Here is a 25052-nt window from a genome sequence, read left to right on the forward strand (position 1 = left end):
TGTTGCGAATTATTTCACCATAACTTACTGAGGTAAAAAATAAAAATAAAATAAAATAAAATAAAATAAAATAAAATAAAATAAAATAAAATAAAATAAAATAAAATAAAATAAAATAAAATAAAATAAATAAAATAAAATAAAATAAAATAAAATAAAATAGAATAAAAAATAAAAATAAAATAAATTAAAAAGAAAAAAAAAAAAGGAGACATAATCACCACTAAACAACATCTATTTTTACAGAGATCAGAATTTATAAATGGCCTGAATTACTGAGATCTGAAATAGTTTGAAACTTCGGTTGGGTACATTTGGAGTAATGTTCTTTGAAACATTTTGAAAAAGGAGTGTGACTAAGGAATTCCAAGAGCAGATTGCAGGCTAAGCTTACACTCTTGGACTGCTTCCCTAACCTCACTTTTAAAGATGTCATTTAAGTCTTAAAAGTCAGAATACAAAACTGCATCATGCAGTTTGACTGTTAATCACTGCAGTGGTGAAATATTAGATCTTGTGGAAGACTTGAGGACTTTGCTTTGTTTTCATGACTAAAATCTTATCCTCAGAGATGCAATTCCTTGGCATATATAAATAGAAACAATCTGGTCCCACTCTTTCCATTGCAATTAGGAAAAAAGCAATCAGAATTTGTTAAACAGACTTCAGGGACAGCAGAGTCTTACATCTTAGAAGACAGATGTTTTGTGATTAAGCTTTCTATTGCAGTCTCATTTAGAAATTGCACAAGTCACAGATAACTTTAGCAAAGTTTACAGTTGGTGCAATTTTACTGCTTTTTTCAGCTCTTAATACCAGCTTTATCTACTTTGTGAGATAGTGTTTAAATAGTTTGCACCCTCTTAAGCGCTGAAATAATGCTTTTGTCCACAGAAAAACTCTTTGGTATTCTCCAAACCTAAATAATAGAGTCTAAAGTTTCCCTTAAATGTCATCTTGCAACTTTTCTGATTCTACCATGCAAAAAGGAAGTGCTAAAAATGAATTCTTACTGATACAGTCTCATTCACATAGAGGGTCACTTATTGGCAGTTGTATAGAGGTGATGATGATGACCATTATTGTTGTTGCTTATTCTTCCCACTACAAAATCTCCATTTATTTGCTTATAGTTTAAGTACCCATTAATCTGTCAAAATTAAAAAAAAAAAAGTGAAAATTATTTATGTAAAAAAAAAAAAACAGACAAACTAGGAAGCAAAAGACAGAAGCCCCCCCTCAGCTCTTCACCTCTCTCACTCCCCAAGAGAAAAACAAAGACACATTTGATCATAATTTAAATGATCTATATTCTGAAAGAGAAATAGTGATGTTTTATATTGTCTTTTTGCCCAGTTTTGTTCACAAACATCTTCCCAAATGTTGCCAAATAGCAAGCATTTGAAAAAATGCAGTCAATTTCTTAGAACAAGTGAAATTAGAAAGATTTTACACCCTTAGAGCACGCCAACCTCTCAGATTTTCGAAAACTGATCATAAACATATTCTTCATAAAAATATCAACAATTCTAACAGTGTTACAGTTACTCCTTGGTGAAATGAGACATTCTAGGAGGAAAGGATACTTAATATATTATACCTGATACAACAAACACACACTCATTTAACTTCTATAAGTAGCTTAAGTAGCTGCAAATTCCAGTGAATGTTTCACACTTTCAAAAGAAAGACAAACTGGAAGAGCCTTTTTTTTTTTTTTTTTTTTTTTTTTAATCCTACTTAAGTCTAGATTTAGAATAGTTTTTGAACCACAATTCTGGCACACCTTTGCTAGAGTTAGCTAAAACTCCATGCCTCTGCAGACAACTTTCCTTGCAGTTGGTTTCTAGGTGTGTCTGATGGCTTATAGAATAGTGGAGATCTGCTGCTATGAGAACTTTCCAGGCTGTAGGCCATAGTATCAGTAAAAGAAATAAGGCTAAAGAAGTCTAAAATAGATTTTGGCATTGCCTGCAGCAAATTGAGAGTTGATTCAGGACTGTACTACTATCTTGAGGATCTCTAAGACTTACCACAATATTCTTCTACATGTGGTATGCTTCCCATTCCAAAGACAGAGAAGAACAAGTATCCTACACGACTCCAAGGCAGTCTTAAGAGAGCTGTCTATTCTCTTTATTTATTGGTCTTGCAACGGTGCTTGAAAGTCTCAGTCACAGAAGAGAACCCTAGGATTCTCCTGTGGTCTGTATAAACAGAAAATGAAAATAAACCCAACATCAGGAATTTACACCTGTCCTATGTTCAGCATCTGGTTCTTCCATTATACATATCCACATACACACTCACATTTACAACTTGTAAAAATAGATCTTTCATATACTTCTTAAAGCCAGTAATTTAACTTGATCTGAAATGAAATGATAAAATGGAAGTTCATGGAACTCCATATGCTTAAGAGCAACTGAAAACCACTGTGCATATCAGTCTGCCAAAAGCTGATTAGATTTTGTAGTTGTCTATAGAAGTTCAGAGAGTTTTTTCACAACTGAAAGCTTAGTGAGATGATCTTTCCCAAGTTCCTGTAGTAAGAGCAGTAAGAAATACCTACTTTTGTCTTTTATGGACTGAAGTTATTTTTATGTTCTCAGATATAACCAACAACAATAAGGTCTGAAATGTATTTAAAATTATTATTTGTTTTATTAAGGAATAAAGATTAAAAGAAAACAACAATAAAGCAAGAACTACAGTATCTTAGAGACATTTTTGAATCTGAGCATCTATTGAGCCACTATTTTCTTTTTCCTAAGATCTTTTGGCAGAATGACATTACAAAAACTTAAATATAAACTGCAAAGAAGAGAAAAGGAAAGGGTACAAGGGAAAAAAGGTTCTGCATTTCAGGACACTATTAGAGATAATCAAACAGACCAAAGCGTGAGGATGAAATCGTTAGAATTTGAGAACTAGTGACATAGCACCAAGATCTGCAAATCCGAGCACACATACAATCAAATATAATCTGGAATGTTTTGTTATACTGAGGGAAGATATTTTCACTCATGATAAGACTGTAGATGTGTTTTCTAGTTTATTTATCATCTAGTTTACATGGCTAACACACCTTTTTGAAGAGAATTTTGAGATTTAGTGCTGGTAGGGATTAAGACGTGACATTATAAGAAGGCAGAGATTACCTAATTAAGTTATCATGAACTGTTTTGAAAGGTTAACACCCTTCTGTTCTACCATTCCCCCCCCCCCCCCTTTTTTTTTTCTTCCCGGGGTGGGGGAGATATTTCCTTAGGCTAACTTAGGCATTTGATTTACTTTGAAGTTAGCGCTTTCTCTGTTTGTCATGAGGTTTTCTGCAGCTACACTTTTTATACTACTAAGTACTCTCCCCGTTGTTTCCAGATGATTGCCCAAAAGAAAGATCCAATAAAGTATTCCAAAATGAAAAAAAAAATTGCAACTTCTGGTGAAAGCACACAAAAAGTCATAGGAACAGCTTTGCTTTGGAGAAACTATCCACAAAGCAACCAGCCAATACTGAAATGGTTACCCAACAGTCATATGGTCCGTTATTAAAATTTCTAGTTATTTCTTTTCCTTTTTGTTATTTAGATGTTTTTCAGTGGGCTTTATATGATACTCGTGCTTTCAGTAATTGTATTGCCTTACTTTCTTCCAAGTTCTTTCTTCATTTTCCGTTTCTTTTTCCTCTGTTGTCTTCAATAAGCACAAAAGATAGCAAATAAATATTTATGGGAACAAAAGAGGCATTTGAAAATAAATAATCCCATAACACAACAGAAAATTAATAATTTATAATATTTGTGGTTAAGCAGAAAATAATTTCTAGCTTTAATTTCCTGAAAATCATGCTTTCATCTTAGTTATTTCTGTATTCAGAATGGCTTAGTTCGAAATCCTTAGCTGATGATTTTAGAGCTCCTTATGTTCAGCTAAGTTTAGAAAGAGTTTAGATGACCCAAATGCTCTAAGAGGGGACACCCTGTCAAATTTCCAGGGCTGTTCTCATTATACTAGATGTGTAGGGGATTTGCAGAAAGGTGGAGATGAAAACATCCAGAAAATATGCTCTTGCAGTCTTACAGTGAACTTTGTGGTGTTTGCATATGCACAGGTTTAGTTGACAGTTTGGGAATTAAGTAGGAAATAAATAGTTTTATGTGTAGTATAAAAAACTTCTAATTTTTAATGGGTAAATTCATGGTTGCGGTTCTGATCATTGCACCTCCAAAAATAATTTAAGGGGTGAAAAGATTAAGTTAAAAAAGACAGGTAGAGCTGTGGGTGGCTTTCATACAAGAGAAACTGAATGGGTCAGGACTCTTCAGTCTGTAACATTAGACAGCTAGAACAAGTTAATAAGTGAATGATCATTATTATTTTTTTTTTCCACTGAACACAGAAACGGAATCCTCCAACTAAATGGCCAGGTTACAAGTTTAAAGCATACAAAAACTGTGTATTTTCATATAATGCAAAACTAAATTTCAGAGGTCACTGCCACAGTGGGTCATAGGGGCAAATGTGGTTTAAAGAAAAATTGAGTCAAACTCATAAGAGATAAGTCTAATAATTACTGTTGGACTCAATGGTGCTGTCTGAATTTCTATTTACAGCAATCCCCAACCTGCTGACCCCAGAAGATGAGAGGTTTCTGTGTCATGGAGAAGCAAACATAGCCATGCTTTTTTTGAAATAGTCCTTCAGTCTTGGACAGCAGAATGAGCTAAATGAATCCCAAGCATTATAGGTATTTAAAATATTTGCTGTATAAACAATCACAGCAGGTTAATAAAGCAAATAAACATTCTGTTAATGGAACACGTAAAATAGCATTTTAAATCTGGACCTAAATTTGTGAACTGTTTACTGCTTTTAACATAGTAGAGTTATTTCACACATACAAGAGCCACATTAAGAAGTTGCTGAGCCACAGAAATCTGGAAAAACAAAACTATTATAGCTTTACTTAATATAACAGTGATTAAAGATTACAGTTCATATCCAAGCATTATGTTCAGCATGCACATGGAAAAAAAATACAAAAGGTAATCACTTTAAATGGTGAGATTACTTTTTAAAAAAACAGCTTAAAAAGATGATGTAGATCTAAAGTTCTGCTTTATAATCCACATCACTGAATTTGTAACTGTCTGGACATTAGGATGGCTTACAGTAACTGAATACATATGCAGTCCTAGTCCCAGCAAATGCAATGTGATAGGGAACGCTAAGCCAAGGCACGGTAACTTGGAGTTGCCTGTTGTTGCCCTGTGTTCTCTGCAGCTGATTAGAAACAGCAATGTCAGTGTCATTTTATTGTTCAGAAATCTTATTAGCTTAGATTCATGCATTCTTAGATTCTCCTTACTTCTGGGTGATCTTTGTGTCTTACATACTTAGACTTGTAGGCAGCTCTGTCTACAAGTCTGTTGGTATACATGGATGTGTATGCCCAAATGACGATGATAGAAGAAAGGAAGGTGGCCTCTCCTTTTATTGGAGAACAGGGATCAGAAGAAGAAAGCCCTTCAAGTTCCTGTCACAGAATAGTTTGTACCTCTCCACTTTCAATTGTGTCCTTTTGTCTCCTATAGAAAAAGGTGTTTAGACTTGTCTCATCCATTCGCTGAAGGCAGTAGGTCCACACACTGGTTCTTCTTTTCTCTAGGCTTGGAGGCCTGCTCCACCACCTTGCTGAAGGCTGCACACAGAAATAGGATACAAGTATCCGTAGCATCTGAGTATCCATTCTGTTCTTAGACCCTTTTTTAGCTAAGCTGACAAGGTTACAATTATCTTTTGGTTTAAGATGAGAAAGCAAAGTAACTGAAGTGACACTTTTCAAACACTACTGTAATTGTTTTTCCAAACTTTCATGAAATAAGACAGAAGCTTCCCATACGTGAGCACAGAAATGATGGCTGCACAATATAGACTAACAGCTTTTAAATGCTTGCTTTCTATTCCAGAAGGATCAACTGACTCTTCTGAGAATATTTTTTTTGTTTGCTCTTAGGATCTATGGTTAGAATAGTGTGCTCTAAGGTGATAAGCTGCACCAGCATATCAGACCAGAAACAGACAAGGAAAGACACTGGCATACTAGTGTTTTCCTCACCTTTTCCCCTTCACTCTCCTTTCTGTTTATTCATTAGTCATGACTGTGTTTCTAAACCTTTATTCAGGTATCTACTGCCATAAAAACTGACTGCTATAAACAACTATTATATATTGCTATACATATCTATTAAATCAGCCTTGCACTACACTAATAGACAAATGAAAAGTGGAAGTGTTGTCATTGAAACAAAATGACAATAAAGGCTTTTTTATTATTTTGGAACTGTCAGCTCTCAAGTTTCACTTACAATGCATTCAGATTTTCTTATCAGGGTGCAAACTGAGCACGTCAGACTTGCTGGTGATTCAAGTCTCATTTCCTCTGTTCCAGATGGCCTGTCCAGGCAAGGACAGATAGCTTCAGATGTTTTGATGGTAGGAACTAACAGGGGAGCAGATTTTCTCTTGCTTGTGCTTTACTTTCCTGATATAGTTTTTTTTTCCCCTAAAAACAATCTTTGTTGCTGCAAGACCAATTAGGTGACAATAAGAGTTCTTTTAGGCCATCGCCCTTTTAATGGACAGACTTTAGGTCTCAAACAACAGCTGAAATGTCTGTAACAGTCTCTCAGATTCTTTGTTGTTGTTTTTGTTCTCTGGTAAAGTTATATTCCAGTCACAAAGAGGAACATGTGAGAAAGGAAAAAACAAAACATTGATCTCAAATTTTAAGCTATCATATCCATATATATATGTGGATGGATATGATAGCTTAAAATTACATACATATTATATTTTATTATATTATTACATTATTATACATATTATATTATTATATATTATATTATTATATTACATTATATTATATATATAATATATAAATTATATATATATATATATAAAAAATCCTACCTAATCAACTTGCTTATTCCAGGAATGTAAACTTATCTGTGGCACTACCTTCAGCTGGTGTTAGCACAGAGTACTTATTCATAAAAACTTGCAGAACTAATAAAAGCTTAAGGATTTCCCTTTACTAATTTCACCATAACCCCACTCCCCAAAATTAAAAAAATAAAAAAAAACAATCTGGACTTGTGTTCATTATAAGCAAGTGTTCTGGAAATTCACATCAAACTGAGTTACAACTGTCATATATTCATAATCCAATAAAACTTTAAATATGTTCCATAGACACTATGGAACTATAGATACTATACTATACTATATATAGATACTATAGACTGTAGGCTAATTAATTAATCCTTGGGTCAATACTTAAGACTTCAGTGGTTCCTTGGTGGGGTCTGTCACTTTCTGGCCTGAAACATGGACATCATGGCACTTCTGCAATGGAGATCTTCAGATGGAAAGGCATGGTATTAACTTATATTTCTAAATGTTTTATTGGATGATGGTTCGCTGTTACTCCCTAAATTAAAAGTATGTATTGAGTTACTTTCTGCAAAATACCATATTTTGGGACATTTCCTAGATATACGGTGTTAGCTTTTCTGAAAGGATACCAGAAATACTCAAGACTCTCTCAGCTGATATAAAGAGTCACAACTCCAGTAAGCCAGGGTCAGTGTTTACTGTTTCCTCAGTTTATAAAACAATAAAATGTCATTGTCTGAATAGAAGGGAATAGCCTTTAAAAATAAAAAGAGAGAAGTAGCAAAAATGATCATCTTGGAAGGCCTCCCAGCAGGAAAGAAAACACCTGTAATAGAGAGGATATGCAAACTTAGGAAGAAAAGATATATGCTGTATGGCAAATGGAGAATGGATTCCTAAATAGCATCATTGTGCATATACTGTTGTAGTTTCCAGCAGAGAGAAATATGTTTTTCTGCAAAGCATTAGGATAAAGAAGATATCTGTCTCTCAATCTATGGGAATAGACTAAGGTCTTATATTAAATATTGTATGAATAGCAATATAACTAGTAAAAATAAATAAATAAATAAAGGCTTGGTTACTAGAGAGCTGAAGAGATGGCTGAAATGGAAAATCACTTTATTTCTCCACGATGCTAAAAGAAAGCAGTGATTTAGTGTTGAATAATCAATGTGAAACCAGCATTTTTACTCTATTGCCTTATGCTATCTAGGTCAACAGGAGAGACAGAGACACCAAGACAAGTTTTTAATTTAAAGATTATTTCCATTCAGCTGGAATAAATGCAAATCATACTTATGCGACTTGCCTCTTTCAGGAGCAATGCAATGAAATTTCACATTTCTGGTTTTAGAAACCTGAAATAACTTAAATACCTAACTTAGAATAAGATAACCAGTCTTCAGTCTTCACACTTTATTTCTGTCTTTCTGTCTTTTCCTAAACTCACTTTAGAGCCTGGACAATTTTACCAACTTAATCCCACCTTGATAGTTTAGGATTTATACATGTCATTCTTGGATTTTTCTAATAGATTGCCAGGGAATATCATACTCTTTGAAAACACTGAGGTGAGAATGAAAAGTGAAAACAGGCCGAAATATATTGTACATCTGATCACTATATGTTGACTGAAGCATATTTTAGGGCCATTCCTATCAATAGAATGAGGACTTCCTGATGATCACAGCATCTTTATCTGATCTTATCATATACATCAATTGCTTTAAGTCAGCCTTTCTCACCTGCCATTAGCATAATGCACTACAATTTCTGTAACTGTATTTTATTTGCTACATATATTTTGTTGCATTTAATTTCTGTGTTGCAGATTTCCTGTGAAAGTACTTTGAATTCATGGTCACAGGTCACACTTCATAACCTCAAGATACTCTAATAGACTGCAAGGTGACTAAAGCATAAAAGACCTTCTGAAAGCACTTTATGGGAGTTATTTGCAGCAAGCGCCAGTTGTTAATGACCCAATACAAAAAGTCATTTAGATTCCACATATTAATGATCTCTTGTAACCTAGGTAACTCATTTTAATTACGTCTGCAAGAACAGAAATGTCATCTCTTTAAAATGAACCAGAAAGGTATTCTACTTAGCAATAAAGCAACCTAACAATTAACTATAAACTTCAACAGACAACTGACCTGAAAATTTGGAGCACCTACTGTAGGTGTCTGTCAAATATCCCTCTATAATCTTTTCTTATTGCTCTATTTTTTTTCCATTCAAATAAAACTCCCAAAATGAAAATATTAAAAGATACATGGATACATCATCATTAAAAATGGAAGTTTGTTTTTTTTTTTTAAATGTGTGTTATGTCTGATTATTTCTTTAAAAATCTCACATACATGATTTAGAAGACTAGAGTCCTTTGAATTATTATAATAAGACAATAAGACAAGAGGCTATCTGAACTGAATTAGAAAGGAATAATGTAGATTTTCTCATAAACTGACCAAGACATTAACTCTTATCAGCATTTATTAGAATCCTGTTTATAATCCTAACTCCATGAGTCTGTATGACACTCTGGAACACTTCACGGATTTGTCATTTAGATATTATGTTTAAATATGCTTATACATACATCCACATGTATGTTTGCTTTTAGTAAAAAACAAGTGGCTAGAGATACTGTGGAGGAAGCAAGTAATTAAATTCACTAGATTAGCCATAAATCTACAAGGTTGTTTTTTCTGCTGCGTAGTGTTAAGGAGGTAAATGACAGATTTCTCAGGTTTATAGTATTCATTACATAAATATCAAGCATAAATTGAAATCTCTTTGCAATAGTCATTTTCATAGGGATGTAGGATATAGAACTTGACTTGAGTTTTTTTTTTTTGTGTGTGTGTGTGTGTTTAATAGGAAGGACCTTATTGCTGCCTTCAAATCTAAAAAGAGAATGAATCACATGCCAAATATTGTAGACCTCCCTTTTACCCTTAAAAAAAAAAAAATTGTACTGCATTTTCTCATTTTTAGATAAACTATTCCACATCATTCAGAGCGAAAAAAATCTTTTTTTTTTTTTCCGCAAAGTTACGTAAGAAAGAAAATACAATAGTAAAAATCTGAAAAGCAGGCAAAGACTATTATTACTATTTCACAGAAAAAAAATCAGAGCAGGATTAGAAAGTACACAAATATTCCAAAACCAGAAAAACCATAAGTTAGTTCATTTGTTCTTTATTATTATTATTATTATTATTATTATTTTATTTTTAAGTTTAAATAAGTGCTACCTGCTGACAAGTTAGATTGTTTTCAACACAGATACAAACACATTTATTTATTTATTTATTTTAAAAGGTGGTGGGTTTGTTTTTGTTTTTTCCAAATAAATTGAAACAAATTCTCAAAATGCAGGTAACATGATTACCTGTTGATCTATTTCTGCATTTAATTATTCCGTGTTGTGCCTGAGTTACTTAAAAGTAAAGTTACTAACATCGAAAATTAACCCCCTACTTCTCCCATGTTTGTTATATTTCTCTTCAAGAGAAGACCTTTTTTTCCTGGAAAAATATGCTGTGAGATTGGGTTTGACAAGGATGGGTTTACTTATACTGCAGAGTACAGAGGTAACTTGTTAATTCAAAAGTGAATAAACTTTTGGTGAAAAACTCTGAACATGTTCACTGGCAAATTATTTCAGGGGAATATTTAAAGTGTTGCCTTGGGACTAGAAATGGAGCAAAGTAATGATCCAGGCAACTGCAACATTTTTGTGGACTTTGGTTGTTAAATGAAGTTTATGAAAGGTAATTAAGGAACAATGCTTAACCTAAGTCCTAGCACTTCTGAAAAGTATAACCAAATGGTTATAATAGAGGACTGCATAAAGAGGAATTGGCACATAAACTTTGATAGCCAAGTTAATGAAGAGACACTGGTTATTATATGAAAGTAGAAGATACAATTAATGTTCCAATGGCACAGAACAATTCTAGCAATTAAGGAAATCCCTCTGTGTTTTCTAGGCATAGTGTCGAATGTGCTAATGTGTTTTTGTCTAGAAAGTTTATCTGTGATTCTGCTTGTGTGTTGTCCATAACTTTGTTACTGGGCACTGAAAAACTTCTGATTTAAACAACCTGTGTTCCCCAGGTTTATAATTTTGTGTGTTGCTTATATGGATGGTGAAGAATTTGTCCAGAGCCAACAATCCAGTAACTTCTTCCATATTCAAGCTCCACAAAATTGCTCCAAACAATAGTGTGGATAAATATGTGAATAGTTCATAAGATTTCTGAGGTCAACGGACCTGTTTCTCACTCAGTTAAACCAGGTTATCTCTGTAAAGAAAAGATAGGACTAGTATTTCCCAAACAAAAAGATCAGCTAACATTTCTCTAGTCATCTATGAAAACTCTGAAAAGACCATTTCTTAATCACGTTGAGTTTAATTTTGTTACCCTTTCTGGAAATTAATACACAACAAAAATCATTTTGTCTACTAAGATTAAGCATTATTCATAAGGGACCTTGTCAGCTAGGATTTCAAAATATTTTTACAAAGTTATTGTACATAATAAATGATGATGCACTGGTTACATAACTGGAATAATAAGAAAATTAGGTTTTGTTCAATATGTTTGCTTGAATATATTTTCAAAACTACTGTAATAGGCATAAAATTAGGCTCTGTTAAAAGATGTATTCCTATTCTTTTCTTAGGGCCTTCCTCATTTCCAAATTTAAATCAACAAAAGGAACTACAGAGGAGCAATAAATACTTCCCCCACGTGTAGTGGATATATATAACATCTGCAGCAAAGTCCCTTTCAGCTGACTTTGGAAAGGGAATAAGGTTCTGCTACCCTGTTTGTGCAAAACTGTGTTTCACTTAGGTTTATAACCAGCAAGCAATTGAGCCACAGGCAAAGAGAAGTGGAAGTATTGCACAAGTTGACTGCTATACAAACAAGCATATGATCATGTATTATGAAGAAGAAAATCAAGTCAAGTCAAAGACTATTCAACTGTAACATTGAAATAAAAAAAGGAAATAAATGGGGTGGGTTTTTTTTGTTTGTTTTTTTTGGTTGTTGTTGCTGTCTTTGTCTGACAAAGGCTATATCCTATATTTTAAAACAGTCACATATCACAAGCTCTTAGTAGTGATGATATATGCACATCTGTTTATAGGGAATTTGAAATTTCAGTGTCTCCTGAGCATACCATTCCTACGAGCAGCCATTCGGCTCATTTCAGAGGAACAGTATATCTTCTAGCAATCAACTCGCAATATTAGTGTACAGGAGAAAAGATGAACCTCAACTACAAATAGCCAACTGAAACATGAGCCACTCCTCACTTCTGGAGGATATCAGTAGTTCACTATCAGAGACAATTTTTAAGAAAATTCAGTTCCAGCTAAAGAAACTTTCTAATTATCTGTATTTTTCTTCATCTTTCGAGGTTTATACAACCCCTTACCATCTCAACACTGCTCCAGCAATTAGATCAGCCCAGTAAACTTATTTTAAAGCAGACAAGAGAAGCAGGCAAGAAACAACCACTTTCAAGAAAAAGTGGTATTTTTTACAAATGTCCCTTTTCTCCATTCAGCTGCTTCTTCTTTGTTCTCATCAGCCTTACCCTTTTCAACTTTTTATTTTTGGTAAGAAGGAAAGGAGTGGCTTATGCTATTTTTACAAGCACTGATTCACAGCCTTTTATGCTTCCCTATTCCTGTAAGGCTGAGATGAGTGCTGAGTTGTTAGTTAACTGCAACATCTATAATACACCATGACACAATCAGAGCATCACCTGAAATTACCTTAGGAATTTGACAAAACAAACAAAAGATATTTAGTTACAATGTTGTTTCCTTTTCATAAGTTAGATTTATGATTCAGAATTTATTTTAAATAAGTATTAAGTAAATACTTTCCTTCCAGGTTCAGGGATGTTATAATATATGACTGAAGGGTCTCTCAATCACTTGCATGAAGGAGATCATATCAGTTAGTTTTGTCAATAACCTCTACCATTGTGAAAATAGTAGAAGAAGGAGAGACAGAAAGAAGCACTGAAGCAGAAGCTATTTCTTAGTCTGCAGTATTCATTAATATTTTGATTCATTTTTGTTCTCAGCCAGTCAAGTAGAATACATTTTATTTTTATATAGCTTCTTACTGCACAAATTTCTCTCTGTCTCTCTAAATTTCATTTACATTTAATTTATAACCTGTGGGCCAGGCTTTTTCTTTCACATTCATCTTGTGCTGGGGAGCTCCATTAATTTCTGTGAAATTACTCCCAATTTCAAATGAAAGAAGAATGCATCCTCCTTTCATTCCCTCTCCATTAGAGCAGAGAGTGGGCAGCAGCTATGCAGCTGCTCATGTTTTGTGGGTTCTTAGGGAAAAACCTTCTAATTCTGTTTGACGTAGTGAGATAGTTGTGAGATAACAGCAATATTGTTACTCAGTTTAAATAGGAATCACAACACTATTAAAAATATACATCTTTGCAAGGTATAGTTTATTCTAGTAACTGTAGACTCCTCTTTGTCAGGGAAGGCAGGAGCATCACATGAAGAACAGTTCAGCCCACTTATCAGAGCAGAGAGATCTAGCTTTCTCTCTCTTGCGTCCATAGTACACAAGAGAATCTATACTCCTCAGTTTGAGTTCACTCATTTGATCCCCATCCCCAGTAAAAGGCAGTACAAAAGCTAATTCGCTTCTAGAAGCCAACCAGCTCCCATGTTTGTCTTCAGGTAGTTGGCTTACTGATCTCGATTACATCTGAGTGCTGCAATTTTGCACAAGGATTGCTTTTAATCATTATACTGGAATACAACATGTTCATTCTCAGTCACTCTGGACCCCACTATTTTTCAATAAAACCAATCTGACTTAAAAATCAGATATGGAGAACTGAACTCTATTCGTGGGGATTGACACGTTCTCCATTTGTGTTTCAGGTAAGAAATGCCGCAGCATTATACTTGCAAGAGAACAAAATCCTGTAATATCTGTGAAATTTTTCAGACGGCTCCCACCTGAGTTAAGAAGATGGGAAGTCATGATTTAAAACAACTGCATCTAGGCAGTTTGCCTGCCTATCAGGCAGAATAGGTTTGCAGTACTGCAGCAGTAAGGAACCGATCTCGATTTCAAAAAGATGTTCTCGATTTCAAAAGATGAACAATATGTAAATGCCTTTAATATATATGATAAGCACAGCATATTAGCAATCTTTTACTATAGCATAAAGTTCTTGTAATAAGCGTGTTCCATAGCCAGTGAATAAAAATGGTCCAGGCCATTAATTTCTTTTCAGGTTAATAAAAAGTAGCTGGAAATGCAAGATCAAAATACGCAATAAAACAATTCTTGACCTGAACTGTCAGAAAGTATTCAGATAGGACATTAGGTTTACCCTGGATTCTGAATAAATTAAATAAATACACACCAACAACCACCCAGAAGTAACTCAGAAAAAGCCACTCACTCATTTGCTCTTTGTAGCAGTCAAAAAATGTAATTTTATTTTTATACGCTCACATGCAGTCTAGCTGATTTCAGTGGGGCACTGCAAAAAACAGTGACTGACCCACCATCATGTCAGCACTAGACTATCAAGTTAGTATTTATTAACATGAAGCTTCTGGACATACTCTGTTCTCTGCAGATCTCAGTAACTCAGAGACGTGTGTCAGTCTGAGAAAAGCAAAAAAACAAACATAAAAACAAAACTGGTCAATTCAGAATAATTAAGGAAAACAGCCTGCAAGATTATCTCCTAAAATATGAGTTACATTCTCGTGTGCTAGTAACTAGTATCAAAAATGTTTTTTATTTTTTTATTTTTTTTATAAACATTTAATAGTTGCATCATTATTTCCTAAATACAGGATCATAACTGAAATAAAGAGCAAGAGTCACTTCTGTCTGAATGCCAAAGACCTGTCAGGCTTCATGCATCTAAAGAGAGATTCTCTAGTCTCTCTACATTCTTACATTTTTCTGCCACGTCTGCCTCTTCCCCCTTTGTGCTGGGGTACCAAGGGGTAAGCACAAACCAGGGTTGCATCCATTCTGCTGTTCTCACACAGCAAGATGCCGGCTCCCTTTTGGAGCTGCTGGAACCTGCTGTTGCTTAACATGGGGCAGCTTCTGGACTCTTCTCATTGAGGCCACCCCTGCAGCCCTTCCCCTCCCCAGACCTTGCCATATAAGCCTAATACAGCAGCAGATCTGTGATCTATCCATACAATTGTGCCTGCTGTACTGAAGAGGTCATTGCTCTGTTGTAACTATAGGATAAACACAGCCAATGCATTGCAGAAAAGGTTTTCACTCAAACAGGCCTTACTACCACGCACAATCCCTGTAGTGTGACCTCTACCACAGATGCTTCCTCCTCTCATTTCAATGCCCTCATCACATGATTCAAATTGGGTATAAAACATAAGACGAGCCAGTATGACGAAGCTTACATTTTGGGAGACAAATATGTTAAGAAATCTGGAAGTATTTGGAGGCTTGGAAATAAGGTTTGCATGCTTATGAGAGTTTCTTCATATGCTCTTCTCTATAGTTCAGACAAATTAGATAAGGAACCAGAAAAACTCATGGAGTTATTCCAGAAAAAATAACAACATAAAACATTTTTGTCACTGCACTTATCATAGACAATTAGCCAGAAATTAATTCTTCAAAAGGCATTACACAGATTGCACATATTTCCAAATTTAACTTTTACTTAAAATATTTATCACTGTAAAATAGTTTGCTGCAATGTCAGTTTGGTTAACAGCACAATGCTGAGCACTAAAATGAAATGAAATGCCAGCCTATCCAGCAGTTATGTAGGTAAATGAACAAAATGTCATGTTCAGTCGCAGTTCCATGTTGGTTTGCCTCTGTTTTCATAGCCTTACTCTACATCACTTCTTTGTGCTTTGCTACCCAAATGCCCCTTAGAGAAGCCGTCCAGTGCATGCAAATACCCATCTGAGCATGCATTTTAAAATTTGTGTAGACAAGTTAGGTATAAGTAGAGAAAAATGTTTGGTAATCAGCATGTAGTAATCATTAGAAAGAGCTTTAAGAAAACTCTGTCATTCCCTGATACTCTGTCAGTATGCATATAATCAAGTTTTAATATGCCGTGGGAAACCGTTTCCATACCTGTTTCAGTGAAGTTCAGCTTTAGGCTTGCAGAACAGAAACTTATCCCAGAATGTTTTAATGAAAAATTAAGGGATTTTTCTGCCCTCACCCTTAACACAGAACACTATTTTTTCTCCAAAAGCCTGTCAGATCAGACCCATACTATCTGACACTGACATTTTCTGACCTTTTATGTGACTGGTTCTCTTGTAAGCAATGCCCACACAGAGTGAATCAAACCAAACATTAAGATACAGACAATCCCAATATATTCCTTCCAGACTTTCAGTTCACATCTCATTTTCTCTGTTCCTGCCTATTCATTTGTAAATTCTTTGTCTCTCGTACATTGCAGTGTTCATTGCTGTCACTTAGGAAATGAATGAGGGTGAAAATATGTTTTGTGTGCACTGACTATACAAAATGTCTCCTATCTGAAGAACATACTGTTTCTCTAACCTTGCTGAATGAAAGTGAATCATATTGAACATATTTATCCTCAATATCCCTGAAATTCAGGATCTGAATACTTTTCCAAGTATTTGATATGACTGGTTTTCACAAAGTGTTCCTAGATAAATCTAACCAGAAAGTGCTGAGCAGACCAGACAGCGATGGTAGTCTTTGATCACTAAGCCATCCCAGACCTCAAGCCATAGGAATGCCAGTAGCAGTGCCACTGTTAGTGATTAATATCTCCACATGTTAAACAAATAACAGGAAATAGTGAGATTTAACACAGGAGAAGATATATTTTGATGTATTATCAAAAACACTTTGGAAATCCAAAACAGAAAACATATTTTACCTACTTGGAAAGACACCATATATAATCTTGATGCCACAACTACATTCTGAACATCAGAGGTTTGCCAGAGATTACCAATTTCAGAGCAAAGCACTAAACCATAAACTTTCATAATTCCATCAGATCACTTACATTTCAGTCTTCAGGCCTGTGAAATAATCTGGTGTAGCTGTATAGGTGAGTGTTTCAAATTTTGAGGAGTAGTATAGCATTACCTAATGTTATGAGACACTGCTTGGGGAACACAAAATTAACTCTCATTATCTCATTTTCTTACACTTTACACATTTATCTCTAAATTTATCCTTTATTTTCACCTTGACACAAGTATTCCATGCATAGGTATTAGGAAATGCCACCTTCCTGACAGATTATTTTTCCTCATATATTAAGGAGTGCTAAAATGTTTAACAGTGATCTCAAAAGTATCATGACTGACATTTGTACTTTGTCACTATTGTTTTAGGTCTCTACAAATTCAAGCAGATGTACTAGTAATGACTAAATATTCTCCGAATTCTCACAAGTGCATTTAAACACTGCAATTAGAGAGTTAGCTTTTGTTTTGAAATGAAGCTGAGCTTCATGAGAATCATTTTCACCTCTGTGTAGGGTTCCTATCCTATAAGGGAAGTATTCTTGTTTAGGAACTGGTGTATGTTCAGAGGAAGAAATGTGATTGGAAAAAAATATTTAATGCAATGAAAATTCTTGCAGTTTTCAGTGAGAAAAACACAGTTAGATCTTTTTCAGTTATATATGTACTTAATGGAAATAATATGAATCTTCAGTTGGATTAAAAATAAAATTTGTTTCTACTTTCAGACATAAAAATGACTTTTTATCTTTGTATCATCCTATTTCTCTCTCAAATTTCCATTCTCAACAGCTCGTAGCTCTGTCTCCAGTATTAGACATGTAAAAAAATGTTTGCACATTTTTAGGATTAACAAACTACAAAATTTTCCTGTTAATGTTAAACACATGTGAGATACCTTATGAACTCTTTCCCTGTTGCACCCTATCCTGTGAATCTATATAATGATTACGTTGCATAGGAGAGGATCCCTGGTTGTCATTCAAATGTGAAGTTTGTGCCTCAGTCAAACCATGTTCTCACAACATAGGTGAGTTTCTGATCAGAAACCTATTTCAAGAGACTTTTAACATTTTTTCCTTTGGCATATTCCATATGAAAGCAAAATGATAAGCTATTTCCTGAAAAATAAAACCATATTAAAGAGTTAGAATTAAGGAATTAGGGACACAACCCTAATTTTGAACTTGCAGAGTCTCAGAAACATGAGGTATTTTACTGCTTTTTCCCCTGCCATTCATGCAATGTTTGCCTTTAGCCCTAATTCAGTGATTTTCCTTCCAGTTTCATTGTTATTTGGCTTGCTGTTCTTTACATATATGTCTTCCTTTATATTATGTCATTCTTTAGGGGGAGCAAAGAAGAAAGAAGTTTTTTGTTTCACGGCTGTTTGTTTTTTCCCCCTATTATTATAACTCAGTGTTAGAACCTGAACTAGTCACTAGATGTCATTCTAACACACCAAATATTTTCTTTGAAATGAGGAAGTTTTCTACCATAAATACTACTCACCTGTTATTTGAGTTTCCATTTAAATATAAATACTTACTCTACTACAGTCTGTATTCATTGTAGCTGCCGCTAATTCTGTGTTCCAATATTCTGACAACAACAACAAAAAAAATAGTTCTACCATGAAATTTTAGGAGCTGAGTGATTAATAGGAAAAGCAAGTCATATATTAAATTGAGTTGTCTGCCGAGTCTCATTAAGTATTCTGCCACTGTGAGTTCACAAAATCATTTCCAATTTCAAGGATTTCATGAATTCTAGGATGTTTGAATATTGTCTGGAAGTTCATACTGAAACATATATTATTCATTATTATTTTATTATGTCAGCCATCCCAGAAAATCACAGGATCAATATTATGCAACTTTGGTAACCATTATGTAAAGAGTAGTCACAGAAAACAACCCTCTTACAGAATCTTTTTTTTTTTTTTTGTAGAAAAAGTAATTCATTCTCTTTTCAAATTATGCTGTCAGAGGAAGTAAATACCGTTATGTGCTGCTATCCCTCTGCAGACAGAGTGGGATTAGGCACTGCCAGGAACATAGTAGTGGGGATTTCCAGAGAATTTAACTCAAACTGGAGTTTTAACTCACTTGAGGAGGATTCCCTTCTTGCTGTCTCCTTGTGCATTTTGATCTCTAGGGTTCTTCCTGTGCTTGCTGATATTTTGATTTGGGTACAATGGCCTAAAACATCCACCCAATATTAGTAGGTCAGCATGTACCCCAATTCAAGAACCAAAAGACAGAGACAAGAACAGTCAGCCTGCTGTTATCGTCTTTTCCCTTATGTTTTTTTCTGTTTCTTCTTCCCCATACATTCATTCTTCATTCATTTCCATTTCAAGTGTCCATGATGTAACACATCTATTTTCCGGTTAGATCTATACAATATTGCAGTTATTAAATTCCTGAGATTTTTCTTCTGTTGAAACATTACCTTAAGCTCCTGCATGTAACCAGGTACTCTCTTTACAGAACAGTAGCTGGAGAATTTGCTGAAGAAATTCCCACCCTTGTATATTCTTGACTCCTTGCTGGAAATTGTTCCCTATTACCCCATTCAGTAGAAGGAAACATGTGAATCCTCAATCCATAATGATCAAAATCAGTTAGTTAAAGTCAACCGACCAATGAAAAAAGTCTATGCTCACCCAGTTGATTTTGATTGAACTAGGCTGGAATCCCAGGAGCTCGTTAGTAGAGCATGGAAAAGTGAAGAGCAGCCGAGGGCAGTCAAGGCTCTGTCTGATATAGAACAAGAAAGAAACAGGTGACAATAGCAAATCTGAAGAAAAAAAAAAAAAAGAAAAAAAAAACTTTTAGAGGAAATATTAATGTAAAAAAAAAAAAGTTCGTAAAATACAATTTCAGAGAAAAACCCAATGTCATTACATAAACCAAAAGTGAATATAATGAAGCAAAGTGAAAAATTCAGATATTGACAGCTTGCTTTTCCCTTCATATTTAGTTTCTGGCCAATCTTATGAAAGATTAAATATTCCTTCTGGCAATTCATGACCTACTGTGGCAAGAAAGAGTGGCAGAAAACTGTGGATAGAGTCCCATAAATGATCGTAACCATAAAATGAATTTCCAAATGCATTGCACGTTGTTGTACAAGAGAACACAATTCACACCAATTGATGACAGCAGCAATTTAAAAGAGTGCCTAATAAAGGAAATTAAGCTTATATTGGTCTATATAAAATCTCAAAAACAGTCTGACTTTTAATAGACAGCTTAGGTAGGTCCATATATATACATGTAAACACACTGTTGTAAAACTTTGCAAACCTACAGCGTGACACCCGAAGACTTACAGCCACCTAGAAGATCCATGAAGTCAGTTTGCTGTACGACAAGTTCTAAACTGCAAGTTACTTTTAATTTATTTATTTATTTTTAAATGGAAGATATAGCAGAAACCTAAAAGCTTTGCATTTCTATCCAGTTCTTAATTTGCGTTACCACCCTTTTCCAAATGAGAACTATGTTGTTAACAAGGATATACAAAATAAAGGTGGGGAAGGGGAAAATTCTGTTACAGAAATGGAAAGTGAACTTCTAAGCTACTCATATTTCAAATAGAAACTCACTACTTGTGCTTCAATTATTTTTACAATTGAAATTAGTACAAATTTAGTGTTGATAAATGAGCTCAAGTCTGTGAAAACAGTATTATAGGATTTTTTTTTTTTAATGTCAGATGACTCATATGTGCAACTTTTTTAGAACTTGTAGAAATGTTTCAAACCAGAGAGGGGCAAAGAAAAAGTGGAAGAGTCTTCTGTGTGGGGGAAGTGTAGAACTATCTTAAAAGCTTCATTATGATTTTTGCTGTGTATGGCAGAAAGCAAACTGGCAAGGAATAGTCCACATCCAGTGCTGCATGCAATATTCTCAGTTGAGCCACTGAGATATTTCAGGGTTGCAGCTGGAAGAGGGCCTCAAAATTACAGAAGTGACATACCATTACATAAACACATTTCTCATGCTGTTTGTAAAGGGGACAGAGGAACAGAAAGCCTGAATGCAAGAACTACAAAGAAGAGATCTATGTCCTTCAAATACAGTGAAATGTTTTTATCTCCCACCTCTCAGTAAGAAAGTATAGAGCCATTGTCCTAGCCTGATTGACTCACAGCAATATAATCTGAAACCGGCAAATTTAAATATCTTAAATTATTCTTTTTAAAGTCATACCTTTTCTTTTGTAAAACATTGATAACGTTATTGAAAGATTCCTGGGATGAAATTATCCTCCTAACAGCAGTTATCAGGAGCTAAACAGGAATCAAAGAGATTAATTACACAATTTTTCTATGAAAGGTAGTAGAATTGTTGCATTATTTTACATTTTTATTTATCATCCTTTGTCAATTTAATGTTGGCAGCAACATGATTTCACCCTGGACACCTCAATCTCAGCAATTTATAAAAAGTATTGCAGAAATATCATGTGCAGAACTGACAAAAGACACCAGTGTGGAGCTATTTAAAAAGACGATCATCATTTTAAGCAATAATCGGGACCGACTGGCAGACAAAAGCTTCATTCTTTGTGGAAGAGAAACTCTCTGTTAATGTAATTAAGGACTTCAGCTAGCAATTGTAGAAGTGTAGAAAATATTTTTTCTTTTTACACCTACACACAGTTAAAGCTAACTGAGGGTTTAATTGAATTTATGACATACACGCGGGATTCTTCAACATGTCCAGGTTTCTCTGCTCTAAGCCATTCTTAAATCCTTTTACAGAGACGCTTCTGGAGTAGCTGCACTGACACAATTGTGTTCGGGAGATGCAATTGTGAAAAGAAAAAATAAATAAATAAATAAAGATTTTTCACCCATTTAGCTCTTTTACGCCCCCGAGGTCTATAAGCAGCTCAGCCTTGCTATAAACACAGCAGGTAATGACATTATTTTGCTGGCCAGCTAGCAAGTCTAGGCTTTAGACCAACACCACCCAGTCTGAGAGCTGTAGAAAAAAGTGAATTTTCTTTCCACGCAGACATATTCGCGTCACCAGAAACCTCATCCTGAGAACAAAATTTCCAGCCTTTAACGTAAGCAAGAATTTCCCAAATTATCAGTGTTAGATAAAGACAGATTTGTTTGTGCAAGGTGATTTGAAGGCTTGGACAAGGCTTTAGGGAGATTTCATTAAATTATAAATCAATTTTAACTCATTTATTTTTTCATAAAGTGTGCATCAATGCACGTACATGAAAGCTTTAGGACTTCTGAGGTTCCTCCTATGCACAAGGGACCTAGTCAGCCTCTTGGGTTACATGTATAATTGCCAAAATTATTTTTACTTCTCATTAATGAGCACATGAAAAGATAGCTGGTTCTGATAGCTCACCTTGGAGTATCTTGTTCTGTTGCTAAATTACCTTGAGCCTTGTTGATAATAATCATTATATAATCGCTGCAGCCGAAGGGACTGGGGTATGCTTGAGCATCAGGAACCTGAACCACGCTGAGCATGTCTTCATTTCATTGATTTACAGTGGTAAATGCAACCTGGTTGAACATGACGAGACTGAAATATACGCATCTAAGAGGAAATTGCAAGATGGCACAAAATGCCATGGACAGGGAGGAAGTTTAGCTCATACTTTGGCTTGGCCGCTAAGATATTTTCATGAATTCGTTAGTTTCCCTGAACTATCTGAACAGACGTGCACTTTTTTTTTTCTTTTATTTATAGAAAACTAAATTCTGCAGTTCATTCCACTCCTTTGCACCTTCCTGGAAGTCCCTTATCCCATCCTTCCACCACTCACCTGCATCCTACCTCAACTTAATCCTCACGTGAGGAGCTTTGAGTGTCCTATGTCTTTAATAATCCTCCACCTCCTCAGCTCCACCTGATGGGTTATTCTCCACACACATACATATTAGACAGAAGCTGTCCATATACCCTGTCTCCCACTCTTCCTTCCACAGTTCCATGCTTTACTTGCATATGCTTCCAGCTGTTTCTGGAAGGCAATCTATAAATTCATCTGCTCGTTTGCAAGAGATTGTAGCAACTCAGGGAAATAAAGTATAGAATGGCTATGCAGTGTCTTTTCCTTTTCATGTAATATCAGGAAAAAACACTATAAATTATTCCTAACTGAGCTATGGTTACTGTGCAAGGTTATGCAGACGTACAAGTTTTCAGGCTGGTTTGCTTAGACATGCAAGCAGCTTTTCCCAAAAATGATAGTTCTTTGGTTTAAGCTAAACACTGAACATGCTAGGACAAACCTTGTCACATCACAACAGGGCAGCGGTTAGATGGTGAAATTCCCTCCAGGAGCGTGCTGGTACGGGTCTTCTGTCATAGTACAGGCTAGAGAAAGAATCATAGGAAAAACTGCAACACTTATTAAGAAGGCAAAGAAAAAATTACTTGATAGCTGGTACCTTTTAAACTAATTATCATACACTTGCCTTCTGAGTATGTAAAAATATCCCTATCATAACAAATAGAAATTAAGAGCCTTTATAGTGCAAGTACATTCCTTTGAAAAGTACTTGTCTTGTATTTTCCTAGAAACTTCCACGTGGAACCTGTTTGTCCACTGGCAGAAGTAAAAGGATGGATGCAGTTTACCCTATGGCAGTCTTTGGCCACGTAAAGACAACTTCAGTTGCTCTTACCCAGCACTAAATCAGCTCTGACACCAGAGACAAAAACCAGCCCTGTTTATCTTAAAAGCATAGCTTTCCACTGCTGCAGCTGGAGGAGAGGATTTGCTGTCCGTCTCCACACACTAAGGCACAGCTGAGCAGCCTGATCTCACCCAGCTGAAGGCAAACCTCTGCATGCACACAGCCTAACTCACTGCGTCGGCTTCCAGGCTGCACAGGCTATCAACACGGCAACTATAATGATTTTTTTTTCAGTCTGTTAGTGTCCACAGAACACCAAGTTGTTCAGCTACATCAGCTGAAAGTTCTTTAAACTCATCCCTCGGATTTTGCACTGAAATTGACTCAGGGAACTTACACAGTCAGATACGGCTGAATGGTTCCGCACTATCTTTTGGCAAAGGACTACAGTTTCCCAGCTAAGAGCAATACCTAACCAGAAGCAGACTTCCCATGTCCAAAAAGCCTTATGTGGTGCATTAAGAGGCTACATCTAAATGAAGTCTCAACTGTCTCCCCAAATCTTGTGGGGTCTCCTTACAGTCAGGTGGAAAGGATAATTAAGGAACTAGGCCTGGAGCAAGGTACCTGCGTGCAAATGCCATGCTTTAAACATTGAGCCATTTGTCTTCTCTTTAACTGAGTGGAAGAAGAGTGAAAATATACATTTATTCTGTAAAAACTGATTTGAATTTTTAAAAATCCAGAAAGCTGAAAACTAAAGGCTTTGGTTCAGGGGTCTGTAGCTCAAAATTAATTGCTAAAACTGCTACCACAATAAGATCAGTTAATTAGGGCTCTCTGGTTCCATGAGCACTAGAGGACACGATCGTTTGAATTTGCTGTTTGTACACCGCAATGTACTGAAAATAGAAAATAAAAGTTACACATGACAAAGTATTGATTAATTGTCTCCAAAAAACAAAAAGACAAAATAACATTAGCCAATTATACAAATCTCCAAAAGACAAACTCAGGGAAACAACATTTCCTTCTGTTGCAATTTCATTTGGAACAGCAGGCTGTGCTCCTGAATTAATTTTACAGCTGAGACAGCTAATCCACAAATAAGTCTGTTACAGTTGGTGGGCATAACAAAAGAAATGCTTGCCAATAGGCACACATGACATCTGGAGCTTGAAGACATTTTCATGAGGAAAAGTATGTTTGGTAATACATTAAAACTTCATGACTAAGTCCCACACAAAAATGTATCCACTAAAAAATCCATAGCCAGTGTAGACCTTTGTGAAAAGCACATGCTCAGAGGGCATCTGCAAATATGGAGAAATCTATTTTTATTATTCCCACTGACATGACATTAAATATTAAAAAGTAAAAACATGTTTTTCTGATTCTTTAAGTGAATTC

The 25052-nt window shown here is 35.1% G+C and overlaps 1 protein-coding gene across 13 annotated transcripts; it reads right to left on the reverse strand.

The window, feature by feature from the left end:
• Positions 1 to 14435: 14435 nt before the first annotated feature.
• LOC308190569 (uncharacterized protein) lies at positions 14436 to 23709 on the reverse strand. Of its 13 annotated transcripts, none has more exons than XR_013947331.1 (8): positions 23691 to 23709; positions 23295 to 23379; positions 22433 to 22562; positions 19686 to 19779; positions 19126 to 19218; positions 18567 to 18619; positions 17053 to 17151; positions 14436 to 14657 (listed from the first exon to the last, which is right to left on the reverse strand). XR_013947331.1 is itself a non-coding variant. In XM_080582134.1 (7 exons), the coding sequence occupies exons 3-6, from the start codon at positions 22524 to 22526 to the stop codon at positions 18571 to 18573; spliced, it is 330 nt and encodes a 109-aa protein (XP_080438260.1). In that variant the 5' UTR covers positions 22527 to 22562; positions 23295 to 23379; positions 23691 to 23709; the 3' UTR covers positions 14436 to 14657; positions 18567 to 18570. The 13 variants fall into 13 exon arrangements, 2 of the variants coding, with proteins under 2 accessions (XP_080438260.1, XP_080438261.1); XR_013947332.1 differs by having other exon boundaries at positions 17053 to 18138; XR_013947334.1 differs by lacking the exon at positions 17053 to 17151 and adding an exon at positions 21238 to 21317 and having other exon boundaries at positions 22402 to 22562.
• Between the last annotated feature and the right edge of the window lie 1343 nt (positions 23710 to 25052).

Source organism: Anser brachyrhynchus (genome assembly GCF_964034855.1).
Source record: "Anser brachyrhynchus genome assembly, chromosome: 2".
NCBI lineage: Eukaryota > Metazoa > Chordata > Aves > Anseriformes > Anatidae > Anser > Anser brachyrhynchus.

Coding starts and splice junctions, on each gene's coding strand:
- LOC308190569 (XM_080582134.1), bottom strand. CDS start 22,526: ATGCTCAGCGTGGTTCAGGTTCCTGATGCTCAAGCATACCCCAGTCCC. Junction 19,780..22,432: donor TATTATCAACAAGGCTCAAG/GTAATTTAGCAA, acceptor GTTCTATATCAG/ACAGAGCCTTGACTGCCCTC. Junction 19,219..19,685: donor GTTCAATCAAAATCAACTGG/GTGAGCATAGAC, acceptor TGGATGTTTTAG/GCCATTGTACCCAAATCAAA.